The sequence below is a fragment of the Notamacropus eugenii genome, chromosome 1, assembly GCF_028372415.1.
Source record: "Notamacropus eugenii isolate mMacEug1 chromosome 1, mMacEug1.pri_v2, whole genome shotgun sequence".
Lineage (NCBI taxonomy): Eukaryota > Metazoa > Chordata > Mammalia > Diprotodontia > Macropodidae > Notamacropus > Notamacropus eugenii.
Window position 1 is genome coordinate 494184337 of NC_092872.1, and position 16699 is coordinate 494201035.

Here is a 16699-nt window from a genome sequence, read left to right on the forward strand (position 1 = left end):
ACGTGTTGACTGCAAAGCTTATTTCTCAAATTGAATTGATCAAGGAATTGGATGGTTGCTGTTACTAAGCATAATATTTTTTGTTCCTCCCTTCCGAAGGAGAAAATGGAGAAAACTAATTCCAAAGGATAGATCAAACATTGGGACCTAGGACCCCAGTTGCTAGATAGCCTTCTGACTAGTTTGCCCCATATATTAGTGAGAAAGTTTTTATTTTAGTTGGTTGGTATCTAGAATTTTCCTGTCAGCTCCAGTAATTTATTCATTTCCATTTTCATGCTTCACCCTTTACTGTTGCCCCACTTAACTCTTCTGGAAATTGTAGAATGATTTGGGAGTGATCCACCTTCAGTAATCTTAAATGAAGGTAACAAGTTAAATTCTTGCTACTCGTTATTTTAAAGGTTGGTAACAGCTACAGGATAGCAGCCTGGTTACTAAAAGTACTGCTGACTTAGATTACATAATGTACATTTGCATTTCTGTATAGCTCTTTACAGAGTTGTTGCAAGGCTCAAATAAGAATGTACTTGGCACATCTTAAAACATTATATAAATCCCATGTCAGTGCACCAAAGTCTTCACAATCCCTCTTCCTTTTACCCAAATATTTCCATGTCTCATTACTTTGCTCAGTTAGCCCACTTTATTTCGGTAAACATACTAATGCAGCCTGTTAAAACTTGGTGAGGTCAAGGGCATCCAATCTGTTGCAAGCCTGGGTGCGGATGTTTTCCTGGCCAACCAGTGATCCTGGATGGAGGTAAGACTTATGAAGTCACTGTATGGCCATTTCATTTTACCACTAGGCCTCTGGAATGGAAGATGAGTAGTTTCCCATGACTATAATGTAGGGGTAAGGCTTCTAAGAAAATGGGAGAAAATGAGATGAAAAGTTAGCAATTGTAGGAACACAGCTGGTGTTAGCTATTTTGGCTTCTTCCAGCTTAGATTCTCACATCAGTCATTTGGTTCACAATCCTAGGCTTTCCCACCACTGACTTTGACTTGGTGTAAAGGAAACAAACTTAAAGAAGATATTCTGGTCAGGTTATTTTTTTCTCTGGATTAAATACTCCCAGAGAGTATTGTGAACCGTCCAGATATGGGATCTTGGAAGCCCCACTCTATTTTTCCCCTCCTCTGTAAAGGAGGGGGTTGGATGACTTCCAATGAATGTTCCAGCTGCAAGTCTGTGATCCTGTGACCTGTGCAAAAAGTTACTGCTTATATTTTATTATAAAAGCAAAATACCATGAGAACAGAGGCAAATTTGTAGAGGAAATGAAGGACCCACTTTTACTAAGCAGTAATTTGACCTAACCTCTACCTGGGTAGTTAGGCAATGAAATGGGTAGCGGGCCTGCAGTCCCGAAGACCTGAATTCTAATTCGGCCATCGTACACTAGCTGTTTCACTCTGGGCAAAACACTTAACCCCCTATTTGTCTTGCTTCCTCTTCTGCAAAATGAGGACACGCTGGAGAAGGAAATGGCAAACCGCTCCAGTATATATACCACTGAATAGGATACCACTGAACAACAAAAACCTTTACCTCCCGCCCTCCCAGGAGTCGGCAGTGGAATCACACACAGGTCTATCTGAGACAGCAGAGGGAATTTGTGCTAGTGTCACGTCAGAAGACTTGGCTCATTCCTGTTACCCGCAGTGTACCCAGGGCCGCCTCCTTGGGCCAACAAGAACAAGGTTCACGGTCACATCGAGAGGTAGAACTCAGGTTTAATCACTCATAGCTCGAAGCTCTCTTCCTGATGGAAGCGTCTGGGCTGCGGTCCAGGACCCTCCCTTTTCCACCCTAGTAGGGACATAGTTGCCCACACTAGCGTCTTCCGAAGGAATCGAAGGAGGAGGAAAGTAATTAGAATACACCATGACTACCCAAGAGGAGGGTCTAAAGTGCCTTTCCCCAATTGGGCGCCTGCCCGGGTGATGGAGTCTTACCCAATTAAGGGTGTTTTTCCCCAGGGGATTGAGTGAAGGTAATCGTTAGCCAATAGGAAGAGCTTTTTCCGGGGGGCACGGGGAGAGGGCGTTCCCCTCGCCTCACTCCGCCTCCAGTTTTCCCCTTAGGTGCTGCTGGCACCTACCGGGCGAGTCTAAGGGTTCTTTTCCCAACAAGCCCCGGACTTGGTGATGATCGTATTCCCCAATGAACAGTGCTTTATCTCAGGGGGCGGAGCAAGAAAGGTCACTGGCCAATAAACAACTCCTCCCACTATGGGCGGTGAGACGACCCTTTCCCGTCTGCTATAGGTGGTCTTGGCACACACGGGGCGGGTCCTGAGGGACTTTCCCCAATAGGAGGCAGCCCCGAGAAGAGGGGTGTGGTCACAGACGGGAAAGCGGGCAGCGGTGGGGGTCAGGCAAACCGGGACGGTTCCATCAGTTCACTAACCGACCGGCCCGCCAGGCAGGTTGCCGGGTACTAGCGCTGGGGTGGATTTGCCCGGCTTCGCCTTGTTTAGCGCTGCACGGCACCATGACAAGCCTCGAGCCTCGGCGGCCGCCGGGTCTTGATGGGCTGGCGGGGTCCGGCTCCCGCTCGGTGCTGCCGGCATGGAAACGGGAGATCCTAGAGAGGAAGCGAGCCAAGTTGGCGAGCCTGGGGGCCGGGCCCCGGGGCTTGGCCGGGGGGGCCGACGCTGGGGCTGGAGTCGAGACTGTAGCAGGGACTACGGCCGGGGCCGGGGTCGAGTGCGCGGGGGAGTCAGCCCCTGCGGCGGAGCGGCTGGTGCTGGCCGATAGCTTGGGTCCCCTGCGGGAGAACCCCTTCATGCGGCTGGAGACGGAGCGCAAGCGGCAGCGGAGGGGGCACGGCACGGCGCCCGGGGCCCGGTCCTCGACGGGGCGTCCGGTGCAGCAGCTACTGGAGCTCTATAGTCGCGTCCCGGGCATCCGCACCATTCGCGCAGACAACATCCTCATCATCGAATCCGAGCCCGGCTTCTTGCCCGGCCAACGGCCCCACGAGGTGAGCATCGTCGGCCCGAGTCCGAGCCCGGACCCAGTGCAGCAGCTGCTGGCCCGGCGTGGCTGCTCCGTGGCAGAGATCCGGGCCGCCGAGGTGGTGATCTATGAGACGCCCCGCGCTGCCGCCGAGGCGGCCGCGCAGCCAGGCAGGGTCAGCCGTCTGTTGGAGAAGTTCGATCCCCCGCTAGCCAGCGGCGAGCCACGGGCTCGGGCCCCATCCCCGCCTCGGCGTCGTGGGAGCCCTGAACGGAGCCGGCCTCTGGTGCCAAAACCTTCTGCCGTCGAGCAGCGGAGCTCGGCGACCTCCCCTTCCCTGCCCAGCCCCGGACCCCGTACTCCCAGCGTCGGGGAGAGAGCTGCCTGGTTCCAGAGGGAGCAGGCATTGGCAGCTGCCCCATCCCGGCTCAGTGAGTTCCTCCAAAAGACGGGCAGCAACTCTTTCACCGTCCACCCCCGGGGACTGGCCAGAGGAGGCCGGACAATACCAAATGGGCCTGCTATCGAGGCCACCCCGGAACCCCATCTGGGTCCTGCCAATGGCCTCCCTGCAGTGGGTGGGCCTGTGCCATCCTCTTCCAGTACTTCCAAAGGCACCAACAATCGGAAGCCAAATGCTGAGGAGGAGGCACCTGTCCTCCACCCTCCCCCTGGCCCTTGCCTGATGGGCAGTGCCAATGGGGGACCCAGTGCCACTCCAGCTGCCCCTTCCACATTCCCCAAACACAGCCTGGCCAGTGCCACTCCCAGTCAACGAAGGTGGGTTTTTGCAGCCACTAGCACCAATGACTCTTTTGAGATCAGGCCTGCCCCCAAGCCAGATATAGAGACCATCTCTGATGAGGACATCCAGGCTAAGGCCTTGGCCAACCTCCGGATGAACTCCAAAAACTCCTTTGTCTTCATTCCCAAGCCCAGGGTGGAAGTGCTAGGCTCCAGGCCTGGCCATCCAGTGGGAAGCAAAGCCTTTGAGCAGCCAAAGGGAAAGGCCAGTGTTTCTTCTCAGGCTGGCCACTTGACCCATATACCTCTGGAAAATGGGGGCCAGCACCCACAGGAAGTTGTATCTGCATACAGGAATAACTTGGGGGGTGAGGCCCTGCAGGCATCTGAGGAAGGGGATCCTCAGAAACAAAAGGCCACAGCTCTCTCAGAGGGGAACCGCAAATGGCAGGGGGAGGTATTGACACCTTCCAAACAAGAGCCTTGTGGAGGCTTTGAGATTTCTGATACATCTCTCAGTTCCTCAGTCACCCAGATCCCTGAAGAGCCCAGTGGACCAGGGCTTCCTGTTACTTATATTGATGAAGTAGATTCAGATGATGAATCCTACCAAAAGGCCAAAACGGTTTTAAGATTCCCTGATGCTCCTCATTATCGACCTCATCCCTCCCTGCCTAACAGCAAATCTGAAGTTCACTACCTGAGCAACAATACATTCACGGTGGTGCCTAATAGGAAACCAGCTACCCCTGAAGTGAGTCTCAGCCCACCAAATGGGGAACTGTATTCTGAGGAAGAGGAGGAGGAAGATCAGTGGAAAGGGAAAACTCTTGAAGATCCTGAAATAACCCATGAGAATGTGGGGATGTTACTCAAGAAACGTTATCCCACTGTCCATGAAATTGAAGTGATTGGGGGCTACTTGTCCCTAAAGAAGTCCTGTTTAACCAAGATTGGATCCTCAAGAAAGAAGGTAACACTGAATGAGAGATATCAGAGGTCTGCCTAGCAAGGAAGAAAAATGTATGATCAGGTGATAGACACTTAGACTGACTAGCACTTGGTGAATGTTCCCAGTCTTTTAAAAGGAAAGAAAGAAAAGCATTACTGATATTCTTTTCTTTATTAGCTTATCCTTCACAGTCATTTTCCACTGGCCATCCATGCTCTGATAGAGCCCTCTCTTGTGACCAATAAATATAGTTAGACAAAGTAAATCAGTATATTAACCATGTTAGAAAAGTGTGAGCCTCATTCATTATCTTTAGTCTATCACCTTTCTTTCAAGACTTGGGAGGCATATTTCAACAAAAAGTTCTCTAAAGTTATGATTGATCTCTGTCTTGATCAGAGTTCTGAAGGTTTTTGATACAGTTTTTCTTTAACTATTGTGGTCATCATGTAAATTATTTTTCTGGTTCTTTTTATTTCAGTCTGCATCATTTCAAAATAAGCCTTTCCAAGTTGAATTCTTTCATCACAATAATTTCATTAAGTTTGTATACTACAATTCAGCCATTTTCTGGTCAGTGGGCACCCACATTGTTTCCAGTTCATTGTTCCGAAAAAAAAAAAGAGCCTCTATAAATATTTTTATATGTCTGAGACCTTTCACTGTTTTTGACATCCTAATGTGGTATCTGGGTCAGAGCATACCTATGGCTTAGTGATATTTTAGGTGTAATTCCAAATTGTTTTTAGAACAACTGGACCAATTTACAACTCCACCAGCAGATTTTTAGTGTGCCTGTTTTCCCATGATAGCCTTTCCAATATTTTCCTTTCTCATTTTCTGTCTCCTTTGCCAAAATGATAGCTGTGAAGTGAACTTCCTTCTGGATTGAATTTATTCATCACAGGAGAGGGCTTTATTGGAACTGGAATGGTCAGTGGAAAGTGACAATGAAATAAAAAAAGAAAAAAGGACATCAGGATTTTTCTGATTTCTGCTACTTTTCTTTGTCACATATCTGTAGTCATGTCATAAATTGTTGAGATTGGTTGCAACTGCTGCTGTTCAGGTGCTCTCTTCTGAATGTTCAGAGGCCAGGGACACAGTATTAGCTTGTTCTGGTCCAGGCAGTTGTGCCCAGTTGATGGAGATAGTTGGATTGTTAAAAACAATTGTTTGATACAAAAAGCAGACCTCCCTCAAATTATTAAGTATTTGAGCTTTTCCCCATAATATCTTTGCCCTCTTGGCAGGTACCTGTGGATATAGATTAGAAAGTTCCCTATAATTTTAAAATAGTTAATATGGGATGTTTTGACTCCTCTGTAAACGAACAATTTTGTCATTACAAGATTTCTACATAGGATGGAACCTGTCCTGCCTTATAGCAAGATAGTGGTGGCAGCCCTATTGATTGGAGATGCAGGTGTACCTACCCAAGGTTTGCCACCCAAATGGGAAAAGGGTCCTGCTGTAAGAAAGAACTTAACTGATGTGCTGCTTGTCTGCTTGGTAGGCAACTCCCATTTACATGAAAACTTTAGAAGGAACACTGACGTTGGAATAAAAGGACCAGTATTTGAATCTCATTTCTGTTACCAGATGCCTGAGTAACCTTAGGTACATAAATTCACAAAGAGGGAGATGGGACTAGATGACCAGATGACCTCTGAAGTTCTTTTCAGCTCTAAGTCACCAATCTTCTGATCCTGTGATTCCTAGCCTTATCCCAAGGAAGAAAGTTTAGCTCTTCTGGTCTCCCCTGAGGGGACAAAAATAGATCTGGCAGAAAAAACCTGTAGGGTCTCACCTAGAGCTATTGTTCAAATAGTTTGTCAGGTGAAGATAGGCAAGTGGGAAAGAAGCTTAAGTCAGCTCCAAATTGGCTATGGCTGTGTCTAGTTCAGTAGCTATAGGACAGGAGGATAGAGAGGAGGTCTCAGTCAGAAAGACCCAAATTCATCCTGGCTGTGAAACCTATTTACTTGACTTTATAACCCTGGGCAATTCTCTTCACCTCTCAGTACTCTAGGCCAGTTGCTGAAAAGTGCTGATCTGCATTGGTGAGAGGGAGCTTCCTTAGTTGGGAGTTCCATATACTAATTAAATAAAGATCCAGTTCCTCTCCCTTAAAGCGGTGATGTGATGTCAAACTCAAATAGAAATGAGGGCCACTAATCCCCGTTCAGCCTGCATAATGACTTAGAAAACCACTTATTAATATGTATGTACTATTGCATTTTTATTTTGTTAAATATTTCCCAATTGTGTTTTAATCTGACCCGGGATGCCTCTGTCTTAAAGGATTGTCCTCTGCAGGTGGCAAAGTTTACTGACCTTATGTGACATTCACAATGTCCTTTTGGACTTTTTACTTGACTTTCAGCTGAAACCAAGCTCAGATTAGAAGCCCTAGCAGAACCTCAGGAAGTTTGTTGCTACCCATGAGAAATTAGGGCAGGTTGATTCTCTGGATAGCATTCTGGGTTGGAGCTTTATACATTTCCTCACCTTTGAGTCTCCTTAAGATCTACCTTTTTTTTTTTTCCTTAGGAAACTAGGTGCCTCTACTTTGATTTCTAAAGTTGCAGGGATATTTTCTCTTTTGGCTTTTTCACAGAAAAGCATTGTAGAATGTTTCCCTTCTGTGGGAGGTCTTTTTTGTTCCTACTGCAAGTGGTGCCAGCTCTGTCTGGTAAATCCACAAATCCTCCACACCTTGTGAGTAGAAACTGAAATTTACACGGGCTCAAAGCCTTAGCTCTCTGGAGTCCTCAGAAACCGGAGTGGCCACATGGAATTAACAGCCTTGTTAATTCCTTTCTATTTAATGCTGTTGTCATGGGGCAGGGCTATCACTGGGCCTCGTTAACTACATGCCCCATCCAGCTTTCTCTGTACTGAGTGTTGAAGTCCTAGAACTATGAATGAATCTTCCTTATTTCCAGATCCATAAAGAGCATTGTTGTAATGAAGGTTATGCTCTTTACCTTCTGTGAAGGACTTTTTTGGTTGCCTTTACACTGTGATTTGCAGAAATGGGAGAACTGACTCATTGCTAGCTGGGTCTTAGTGGTAGAGCCTGTTCTTATAGAGTTGAGCTTGGTCTCTGTTCTTGGACGGTCTTTGTCTCGGCCTTGACTCTTGACTCTGTCCCATTCTCTTGGCTTTTTACTCTCTTTCTGTGAGCTGCTATGACCCACCGCACCCCTAGGCCTCTCCTGTATTTAATGAGATGAGGAAAGACTAGATTGTACTGAGCTCTTGAATGTATTTGGAGGAAGCAATATATACTGTTATGAATCTTGACCCCTAAAGGCATTCGAAGGAGTATTTTGATCATAACTGAATAAGTAAAAGGGAGAGATTGTGGGGTGTATTATAGAAAGGACAATGGATTTAGGTAGAGTCAGAGACCTTGGGTTCAAATCCAGGTTTGGCTGCTTGCTCTCTGTGTGACCTTGTATGAGTTCTCTGCATCTCTCTTGGCTTCATTTTCCTCATGAAAGATGAGAAGTTTGGACCAGATGTTTTTTAAAGTCCTCAAATCCTATGAATAGTAAATAATGTAAGAAGCATGCTAGGTAGCTTGAAGGCTGGGTAGAGACGCTCAGATTTGTGTTTGACTACCTTTCTGACCAGAGCCAGCTCCTTCCCAGCCCTGCTTGTTTCTGGGAGGGAGGGACGGAGGGGAAGAGGCAGTGCCAGCCTAACCCTTTGTACCCTGAACCTGAACACAGTGCTTTATAGAACCCCTCCCTGCCAATGCCTTTTACAGAAAAGCTGAAAATTTTCCTGATTGTTTCCTGTTCTTTGTTTAACCTTGGGGCAAATTCCAAGGCTAGTAAATACCATATCACTTCCCTATTGGTGGGGTGATAAGGGGCTCCTTTGGCAGTGAAACTGGGTCTGACAAGTATCTAACAGCATATCCTGGTCAGCCCTACTCATCTCCCCAATGATGACTTCTCCTATCATTTCAGAGCTTCCTGAGTGAGGGCTTTCTCATTCTTTTCCTCCTAGATCCTCCTAATGTGACTTCTGCTTTACATCACAGTAACCAAAGGTTCTCTTGTTTAAAGCTTCTAGCAGCTTTTCCAAAACTAATCTAAGGGCCCTTTTTCTCTCCCCCTCTCGTAGCTGTTGCATATGGTCCTCACATTCTGGCCCTGACTTACAGGACATTTCCTTCCTTTGTTCTCCTCTCCATCTTGCCCTTCCCTTTTTTCTGCATCTCCCTCCCCTCTCATTGCTGGATTCTCTTCCAGGGATTAGGTGTTGCCTTGTTTTCTCTCTGCATCTGTTTCTTTGGTGAAATCTTTTGGCATCATGGTTTGTCAATATGTATGTATGCGTACATAGATGGTCAAAGTACCTGTCTCTCCCTTGGCCTGTTGTACTAGTCAGTGCTTCGTCATCTCGGCAAGACACTTGAATGTCCTTTTTGTATTTGGAATTATCATGGCTTAAAAGCAAATAAAACCCAACCCTTCCTTGTCCTCTGTGCTGAGGCTCTGTCATCCCAGTTGGCAGCTGTAATTCCTTCCTGCTGGTCCTTCTCACTTTCTTATTCACACATTCTCTCAGTGCCATGTTTGGTCCCTTATGTCATCTTTTATCCCTGCCTCTTTCTTAGCAAAGCCCATGTTCACAATCTGGTTATCTCACTTCTGCTCTATTGCAACCTCATTTTTGGCCCTATGGGGGCTTTCCCTCTTACACACTTGCATCTTTTTATCCCGCTGATGTCAGCCTCCACTTTATTAATTTTTTTTCAGCCTTCACTTTAGCAGACAAACCTACCCACTATCCTCACTCTGTGACTTTCTCTTTCCTACTTGCCGTTTAAAAAAAACAACAATTCTTTTTGGCTGCCCTCTTTCTCTTGGTGCGCCCTCCCCTTGTCCCCCCAGCTATATCTCTCCAGTCCTTAGACATCAGCTTCCTCATTGCCGTGTGTCATTTGACCTTGGGCTAGGCAGAGTTCTGCCACGGCAGAACCTTCAGCCCTCTAGGTCCTCAAGTGTGGCCCTTTGACAGAATCCAAACTTCACCGAACAAATCCCCTTAATAAAAGAATTTGTTCTGTAAAACTTGGACTCAGTCACAAGACAAAATCCAAGGACCTAGAAGCCCACAAGTGGCTTGGAGGCTACAAGTTCCTCACCCCGGGCTAGGATCTCTTCTGTACATACTAATTCATATTTATATGGCATTTTAAAATTTACAAGAAGGCATTTTCCTTTGAGATCCTCATTATTATTTCCCTTCTATGGATAGGGAAATTGAGGCTTGAAGTACTTAAGTGAGTTGCTAGAGAACAAGGGATTTAAACCCAGGTTTCCAGTTCTAAGGGCAGTGATCTGTTCACTGGGCCACCTCTACCTCTCTTCCTTGTGTTACGACAAAAATGGAAAGAGGCAGGGACTTTGTTCGGCTATCTCTCATTTCTAGGAGACTGTGAGTCTAATGGTGTTTGAGATGATGAGGCTTTAGGACTAAGGAGCATAGACTGTCTAGGGCGGGGTCCTGAAAGGAGGGGTCTTCATGGGTAGATTTCAGGGGTCCATGAACTTGGATTTTTATTTCACTAACGTTGAACTAAAGTTTAGCATTTTTCTCAATGATTTGAAAACATTATTCTGAGAAGACGTCTGTAGGTTTCATCAGACTGCAAGAGGGATCCATGACCCAGAAAAGTGAAGAACTCTTGATCTAGGTCTGCAGGGGTGGGGAACCTAAGCCTTGAGGCCACATGTGGCCCTGTAGGTCCTCAGGTTTGGCCCTTTAGAAATTTGGATTCAGTCAAAGGGCTGAACTTGAGGACCTAGAGGGCCACTTGTGACTTCGAGGCTGCAGATTCCCCACCCCTGATAGCATGTTTGGCAATTGAGAAATGGAGGCTAAGGGAGCTGAAGGAAACTTGGGGGTGTAAAAGGGGCTACCAAAAAATTTGGGAGAGGTGAAGAGAGGTGAGAACAGAAGGATAGACATTCCTAGGTATGGGAAAAGTAATGCACTTCCCTATAAACTAGATTGGAAGAGGAGAGGTTGAGAAGGTTGATAGGGAAGTTGGCTTGAGCATGGGCCAGGAGAAAAGGGGATATGACCTTGGGAAGTTGTGGAGGTGACCAAACCTGGCAGTGATCACTAGAATGGATCCAGAAAAGGGAGGGAGAGGCCAGATGGCTTCTCTCATGTGAGTAGGCAGGCCTGGCCAGGGCCCTACTGGGAGCAATACCTTCATTCACAGCCTTGATTCAGGGCAGCCGCTTCTGCCCTTGGACACATAGCATCACTTGTCTCCTTCACATTCATCAGAGGCAGCATTTCATGCAGGGCAAAGAGTGCTCAGCTTGAAGTCAGGTGACTTGAGGGTGAATCCCATTTTAAGTATACATTGTCTATATGACCACTAGCAAATTATTTGACTTTTCTGAATCTGTTTCTGCTCATGAGACTTGTTCTGTCTCCCAGGGTGGTTGTGAGAAAAGTGCTTTGTAGATATTAAAAGTGATTCTGAAATATGAATGATCACTTCACAAATCTGTAGTCAGCTGTGGTAACACCCTAAGTCAGTCAGTGACATCCCTGACATGTGTTATGAGCAGTGGCCCTAGTAATAGAGGAATAAGCTTGTGTTAATACCTTCTCTGTCATTTGTTGTAAATCCTTTTTTAAAAACTATTTTATTTTTCCATTATTTTAAATATATTTTTATTTATTTCTTAAGTATTTCCCAGTTACATGTAAATTTTTTTGACATTCTTTTTCAAACTTTTGAGCTCCAAATTCTCTCCCTCCCCTCCTTGAGAAGATAAGCACTTTGATTTTGATTATACATATGAAGTATATTATGTGAGGTCATGTAAAATATATGTCCATATTAGCCATGTTGCAAAAGAAAACACGAACAAAAATAATCAAGATAAAGAAGGTTAAAAAAAGTATGTTTTAATCTGCATTGAGGGATCATCAGTTTTCTCTCTGGAGTTGAACAGCACTTTTCATCATGGGTCCTTTGGTCTTGGGTCTTCTTGATCAGAGTAGCTAAACTGATAATTCTTAGACTATTGCTGTTACTGTGTACAGTGTTCTTCTGATTCTGTTACTTTATTTCTAAATTCAGATTCTTTCCTTTCCATCTTCTCCTCCCTCTTCCCTCAACTGAGAAAATAAGAAAAACAAAACCTTTCATAAACATGTAAAGTCAAGCAATACAAATTCCCAAATTGTTGAGTCTTTTCCCTGAATCCGCTGGCTCTCTATCTGGAGGTAGACAGCATGTTTCATCATGAGTCCTCTGGAATTCTTCTTGGTCATTGTCTTGACTAGAATTCCTAAGTCTTTTAAACATTTAAAGTTTATGCTTTAGCTTTTAAAGAACTTTTAAAGTTCTTTGTCTTGATAATATTGTTGTTATTGTGTAAATTGTTCTCCTGATTCTGCTGACTTCATATCAGTTCATACAAGTTCATACAAGTCATCCCAGGTTTCTCTGTACCCCGTCATCATTTCTTACAGCTCAGTAATATTCCATCACATCCAGACAGCGTAACTTCTTTATCTATTCTCCAATTAATGGGCACTCCCTCAGTTTCTAATTCTTTGCCCCCATGAAAAGAGCAGCTATTTCTTTTGTCCATATGGGTCCTTTTCTTCATTCTTTGATCTCTTTGGGGTAGAGGCCTAGTAGTGATACAGCTGGGTCAGAGGGTATATACAGCTTAATAGCTTTTTGGGTACGGTTCCAAATTGCTTTCTAGAATGGTTGGCCTGGTTCACAGGTCCACTAACAGTGCATAAATGGACCTATTTTCCAGTCATATGCTTTTGTGAAGTGACTGACTGGTACTCAGATTTAGTAGTCTGTGATCATGGAGTAGAATAGCAAGGGGCAACAGTTTCCTTTCAGAGATATACAGAGCCACTTATCAATAATAATATTATTATTAGCTATTAGTTATTTAGTACTTTAAGATTTACCAAGCCCATCATAAATAGTATATCATTTGATCCTCATAACAACTCTGAGAGGAAGGTGCTACTGTTATCACCCCTATTTTGCAGTTGAAGAAACTGAGATTGACAGAGGTTGAATAATTTGCCCAGGATTATATAGCTAGGAAGTATTTGAGTTTGAATTGAAACTCATGTCTTCCTGACTCCAGGTCCAGGGCTGTCATCCACTGTTGCCTCTCAAAAAAAATCCCAACAAACCAAAAACATTTATGAAGTGTCTGCACAAAGGTGAAACAGTTTCTGTCTTTAAGGAGTTTATCATCTAGACAGGGGAAACAACATTACATGTATACAAAATACAAAGTTATTTTGGTGGAAGAGGAACCAGTAGCTGGAGGCAGGGGAGGTATTGGGTCAGGAAAGTCTTCATGTAGAACAGGGTTTCTAATCAGTTTATTCTGTTGTATTCTGGTGAAGTTTACAAACTCCTCAGAATGTGTTTAAATGTAAGTTCATGGACCCCAAGTTAAGAATCCCCTGATGGCATTTGAGTACTGGGCTTTGAAGGAAATGAAGGCTTCTAAGAGGCTCTTCTGGAAGTTTTTTCCTTCCAAACTTAGCCTCTCTGGCAGTGATTGCTGTGGTATTGGTTCACCTCACCCTCTCTACATCATATAGTGACTTGATCTGGGAGCCAAGGTTAGAACCCAAGTTCAATTTAAACCCAGGTTTCCAGTTCTAAGGGCAGTGATCTGTTCACTGGGCCATCCCTACCTCTCTTCCTTGTATTAAGACAAAAATGGAAAGAGGCAGGAACTTTGTTCGGCCTTCTCTCATCTTCCCTTGTGCTTTTTCTTGGGAAGAAGACAAATTAGAAGCCAGCAGGAGTGACAGGCAACTTTGGCCTGGCTTTGAAGCCTATGAGACCATGCCTTCACCTCCTCTCTTCCTGAGCTAAGTTGGGGAGCTCTTTGGCCTTGGGACGGCCCTCCCATACCCATCTCAGGCTGCTGCAGCTTTAGGTCTACAAGTGTCACTCTTCCATCCTTGGGGGGTCTTATTGCTTCAGATTCTAGGAGTCTACTTTCAGGGCTATTTGGGCTACTGAACTGAAATCCAGAGAAAGATTCTGCTATGGGAAGGCAAGAGTTGTTTCTTCTTCTGAGTGGATCTTTGGCTAATGTATCTGCCTGCAATTTGTGTTTTATACCTCTTTAAACTGTAGGGAGGAAGTAGAGACAGGTAACTATTCCTAAAGACTGCCATTGGCCTTTTAAGTGATGTTTGCATTTTGTCTAAGCCTCTCTGGTTTCCTGCTGCCTTTTCTCCTACACACCTGAGTCTGGGGTGCGGCACTTGGGTCCTGTGTGGGAGTTGAGTATGCCCAAAGGAAGTTTTTCCTGGCTGTTGTTCCTGGGAGTGGCTTCTGAGGACTGAGCTACCCTCCCCCCAGGCCTCCAGGTTTTTCCACTCCGTTAGTGAAAGAAGTGCTAGACTTACTGAGAGGAACTGTTGTAGTTCATTACCCCCTTCCTTCTATTTCCATCAGCAAATTCCTGCTACCTAGTCCAGGGGGGTGGGCCAGAACAGCACCATGGATGGTGCTGGATTTAGGAAGACCTAGGTGCACATTCTGCCTCTCTTGATGTTTATTCTGTGGCCATGGGAACAGTTCTGTTTTTACAAAGCTCTCTGAGCTTTGGTTTCCTCATCTGTACAATGAGCATATCTTTAGTACTTAGCTCATAGAGTTGTCATGAGGCTCAAATGAGATAATGTATGTAAAATGCTCCACAAACTTTAAAACAGGCATAAAGTCAGTTGTTAGTGCTACTGTTATTACTGGCAGCAGCAGGAGTGAATGTTGACTAAAACTTGGCCTTATCTGGACATAGCTGGCCTCAGTTTCCTGGCACAAAGTCGCTGGGTGGCAATTCCATGTTTGGTTTAAGGTTGTGGACTTTTTGGAATTGTCATCTGACAGCCCCGAGTCTCAGTATCATGCTGACTGCTCTTCTGATGAGCCATCCTTGTGACCCTGGGGAAAGAGTTGGGAGCCCCCAGATTACAGACTCAGGCGATGACTGTGTCTTGAGATGAGTCACTTCACTGATGCCCTGTAGTTTCCCTTGCTATCTTTGGGGAAAAGAAATTTCCCTTTTTGCCTTGCCTTACGTAGGGATATTTGAGAGTTTCTTGAAATTTGTACTCTATGGAGGAAAGGTGAGATAAAAGTGGGTGAGGTCTGTTTGATAATGAAGTGACCCCTAATCACATGGGTGTTGCTCCAGTTTGTTATATATTACTGAAATCTTTAAAACCTGCGATTTAGTTATACGACAGCCAATATTGCCTTTATGATTGATGCCATAGTATGAAGAATCTTCTGTTTCTGAAAAAACAGTGTGCAGAGATAGACTGGCCCAGCCTTCCAGGGAAGGGTATGTAGTTTCTCAGGAAGAGGGGAAGGGAATAAGCATTTATATAGTTCCTACTATGCGCCAGGCATACCATTTGACCCTCATAAACCACCTCTCCAGGTAGATACTATTATTATTTCCATTTTATAGTTGAAAAAAAATAACTGAGGCAAATAAGGTTAAGTGACTTGCCAGGATCACGCAGCTAGTATGTGCCTAAGGCTGGATTTGAACTCAAGTTTTCTTGACTCTAGGCCCAGCATTCTATCTACTGCACCACTTAGCTCCTAGGTGAGGAGGCCTTTTCATCTCCATACTAATTGTTTCCCCTTTTTGTGTGTGATTCTGGAATATCTCTGTTTTGCGGAGCAACCATCTAAATCCTTGATCTTGTCACACCGGTAGGTGGTAGACCATGTGGCACTTCTTAACCAAACTGTGTTGGTTGTAGCTTCTGATGGGAACTTATTCATATGATAACTGCTTCTCAGCACATTTTTCTTCATATTTAGGACCTTGTCATTATTGACACAAGACAGTTTATTGTCTCCTGTTTGAGAACTGACATGGTCTATTCATTATCTTATTTTGCTTATTGGCAATCCACAGATGCCTACAATTAACCATCTCATGGCCTCATTGAGCCGCACTGTAATCAGTGAGTCATTTTCCCTACTCATACTTCCTGAGGTGTTCCAAGGCCAAGTTCTTTGCACAGGATACCTTATCTATCTGGTTTGCTGGAGCAGCTGAAAGGCACTTTCCAGAGCATTCTGGGTAGGTGGGGAGGGAGGATCTGAGTACCAGAAAGTGGGGAAGTGAGTTGGGTGAGAGTATCTCTAGGTTTTCTTATTGCTAGCATATGGGTGTGGGTCATGTGGCATGTTACAGTTAGGGAGAGAGGGAGTCATTACTGTGGATGAGGGGTGATGATAGAAGGACAGCCAGGATTCTGAACTCCCAGCTGTGCCCTGAAGTTGGGGTTGGGGTTTGGCTCATGGGCCTAGAATCTGAGGGCAGGAATGTAACACAAGCTGGGGCTTTGTGTAGCGTGAACAGAGAACAAAAAGGCACTTGTGAAAGCTGGGAAAGCTCAGCTTTGAAGCTGAGGCTGAGCCGTGACCAATCTGCCCTGGTGTGTTAAACTCTTTCGGTCAAAGTCCCCATGGGGCAGGTGATACTGTTTATATAAGCACCCGGCAGTGGAAGCCAGCAGAAGCTTGCCTCTTCTCAGCTCCTTTCCCTCTCTGGGCCTGACTCCTTTTTGGCTCTTGGACTTGTGCCCTTCTCCTTCTTTTCAGTAGAGGGCTGATTATTTGCAAGGCATTTTCTGCTGTGGCTGCCATGAGCTTTGGGTCTTGGCCCAGAACTGGGAGTGCTTCCTGTGGGGGCAGCCAGAGCCTCATCCCATTGCTCTATGGTGGTAACTGAACAGGCACAAGAATAGTGGAATTGTTAGAGGCCCCTACCCCCCAGGTAACCTGGCCCTGTGTTAGGTGCCTTGTGAGTTTTAGAGATTCATGGGTACAAGCTGATTGAAGCAGCTGGTCGGGCTTAGTGCTAATCCTCTATGTGGGAAGGCTTGTTTCCCTGTTGAGATTTTATAAATGCTCAGCCAAGAGAGAAGCAGCAGTCAGTAAATGTTCCAGGTGAA

At 45.4% G+C, this 16699-nt stretch overlaps 1 protein-coding gene and 1 long non-coding RNA gene across 2 annotated transcripts in view; one reads left to right on the forward strand and one right to left on the reverse strand.

The window, feature by feature from the left end:
- The first annotated feature begins 92 nt into the window (after positions 1-92).
- Positions 93-16699, forward strand: part of TPRN (taperin) — a 39470-nt gene continuing 22863 nt past the window's right edge. The window contains exon 1 of the mRNA XM_072633145.1: positions 93-4684. Coding sequence (XP_072489246.1) covers positions 2501-4684 — 2184 coding nt within the window. The 5' untranslated portion in view covers positions 93-2500. The remainder of the gene's footprint in view (positions 4685-16699) is intronic.
- On the reverse strand, positions 11597-14530 carry LOC140519783 (uncharacterized). The gene is made up of 2 exons (XR_011972284.1): positions 14126-14530; positions 11597-11830 (listed from the first exon to the last, which is right to left on the reverse strand). It is a non-coding gene; the product is annotated as an uncharacterized lncRNA (long non-coding RNA).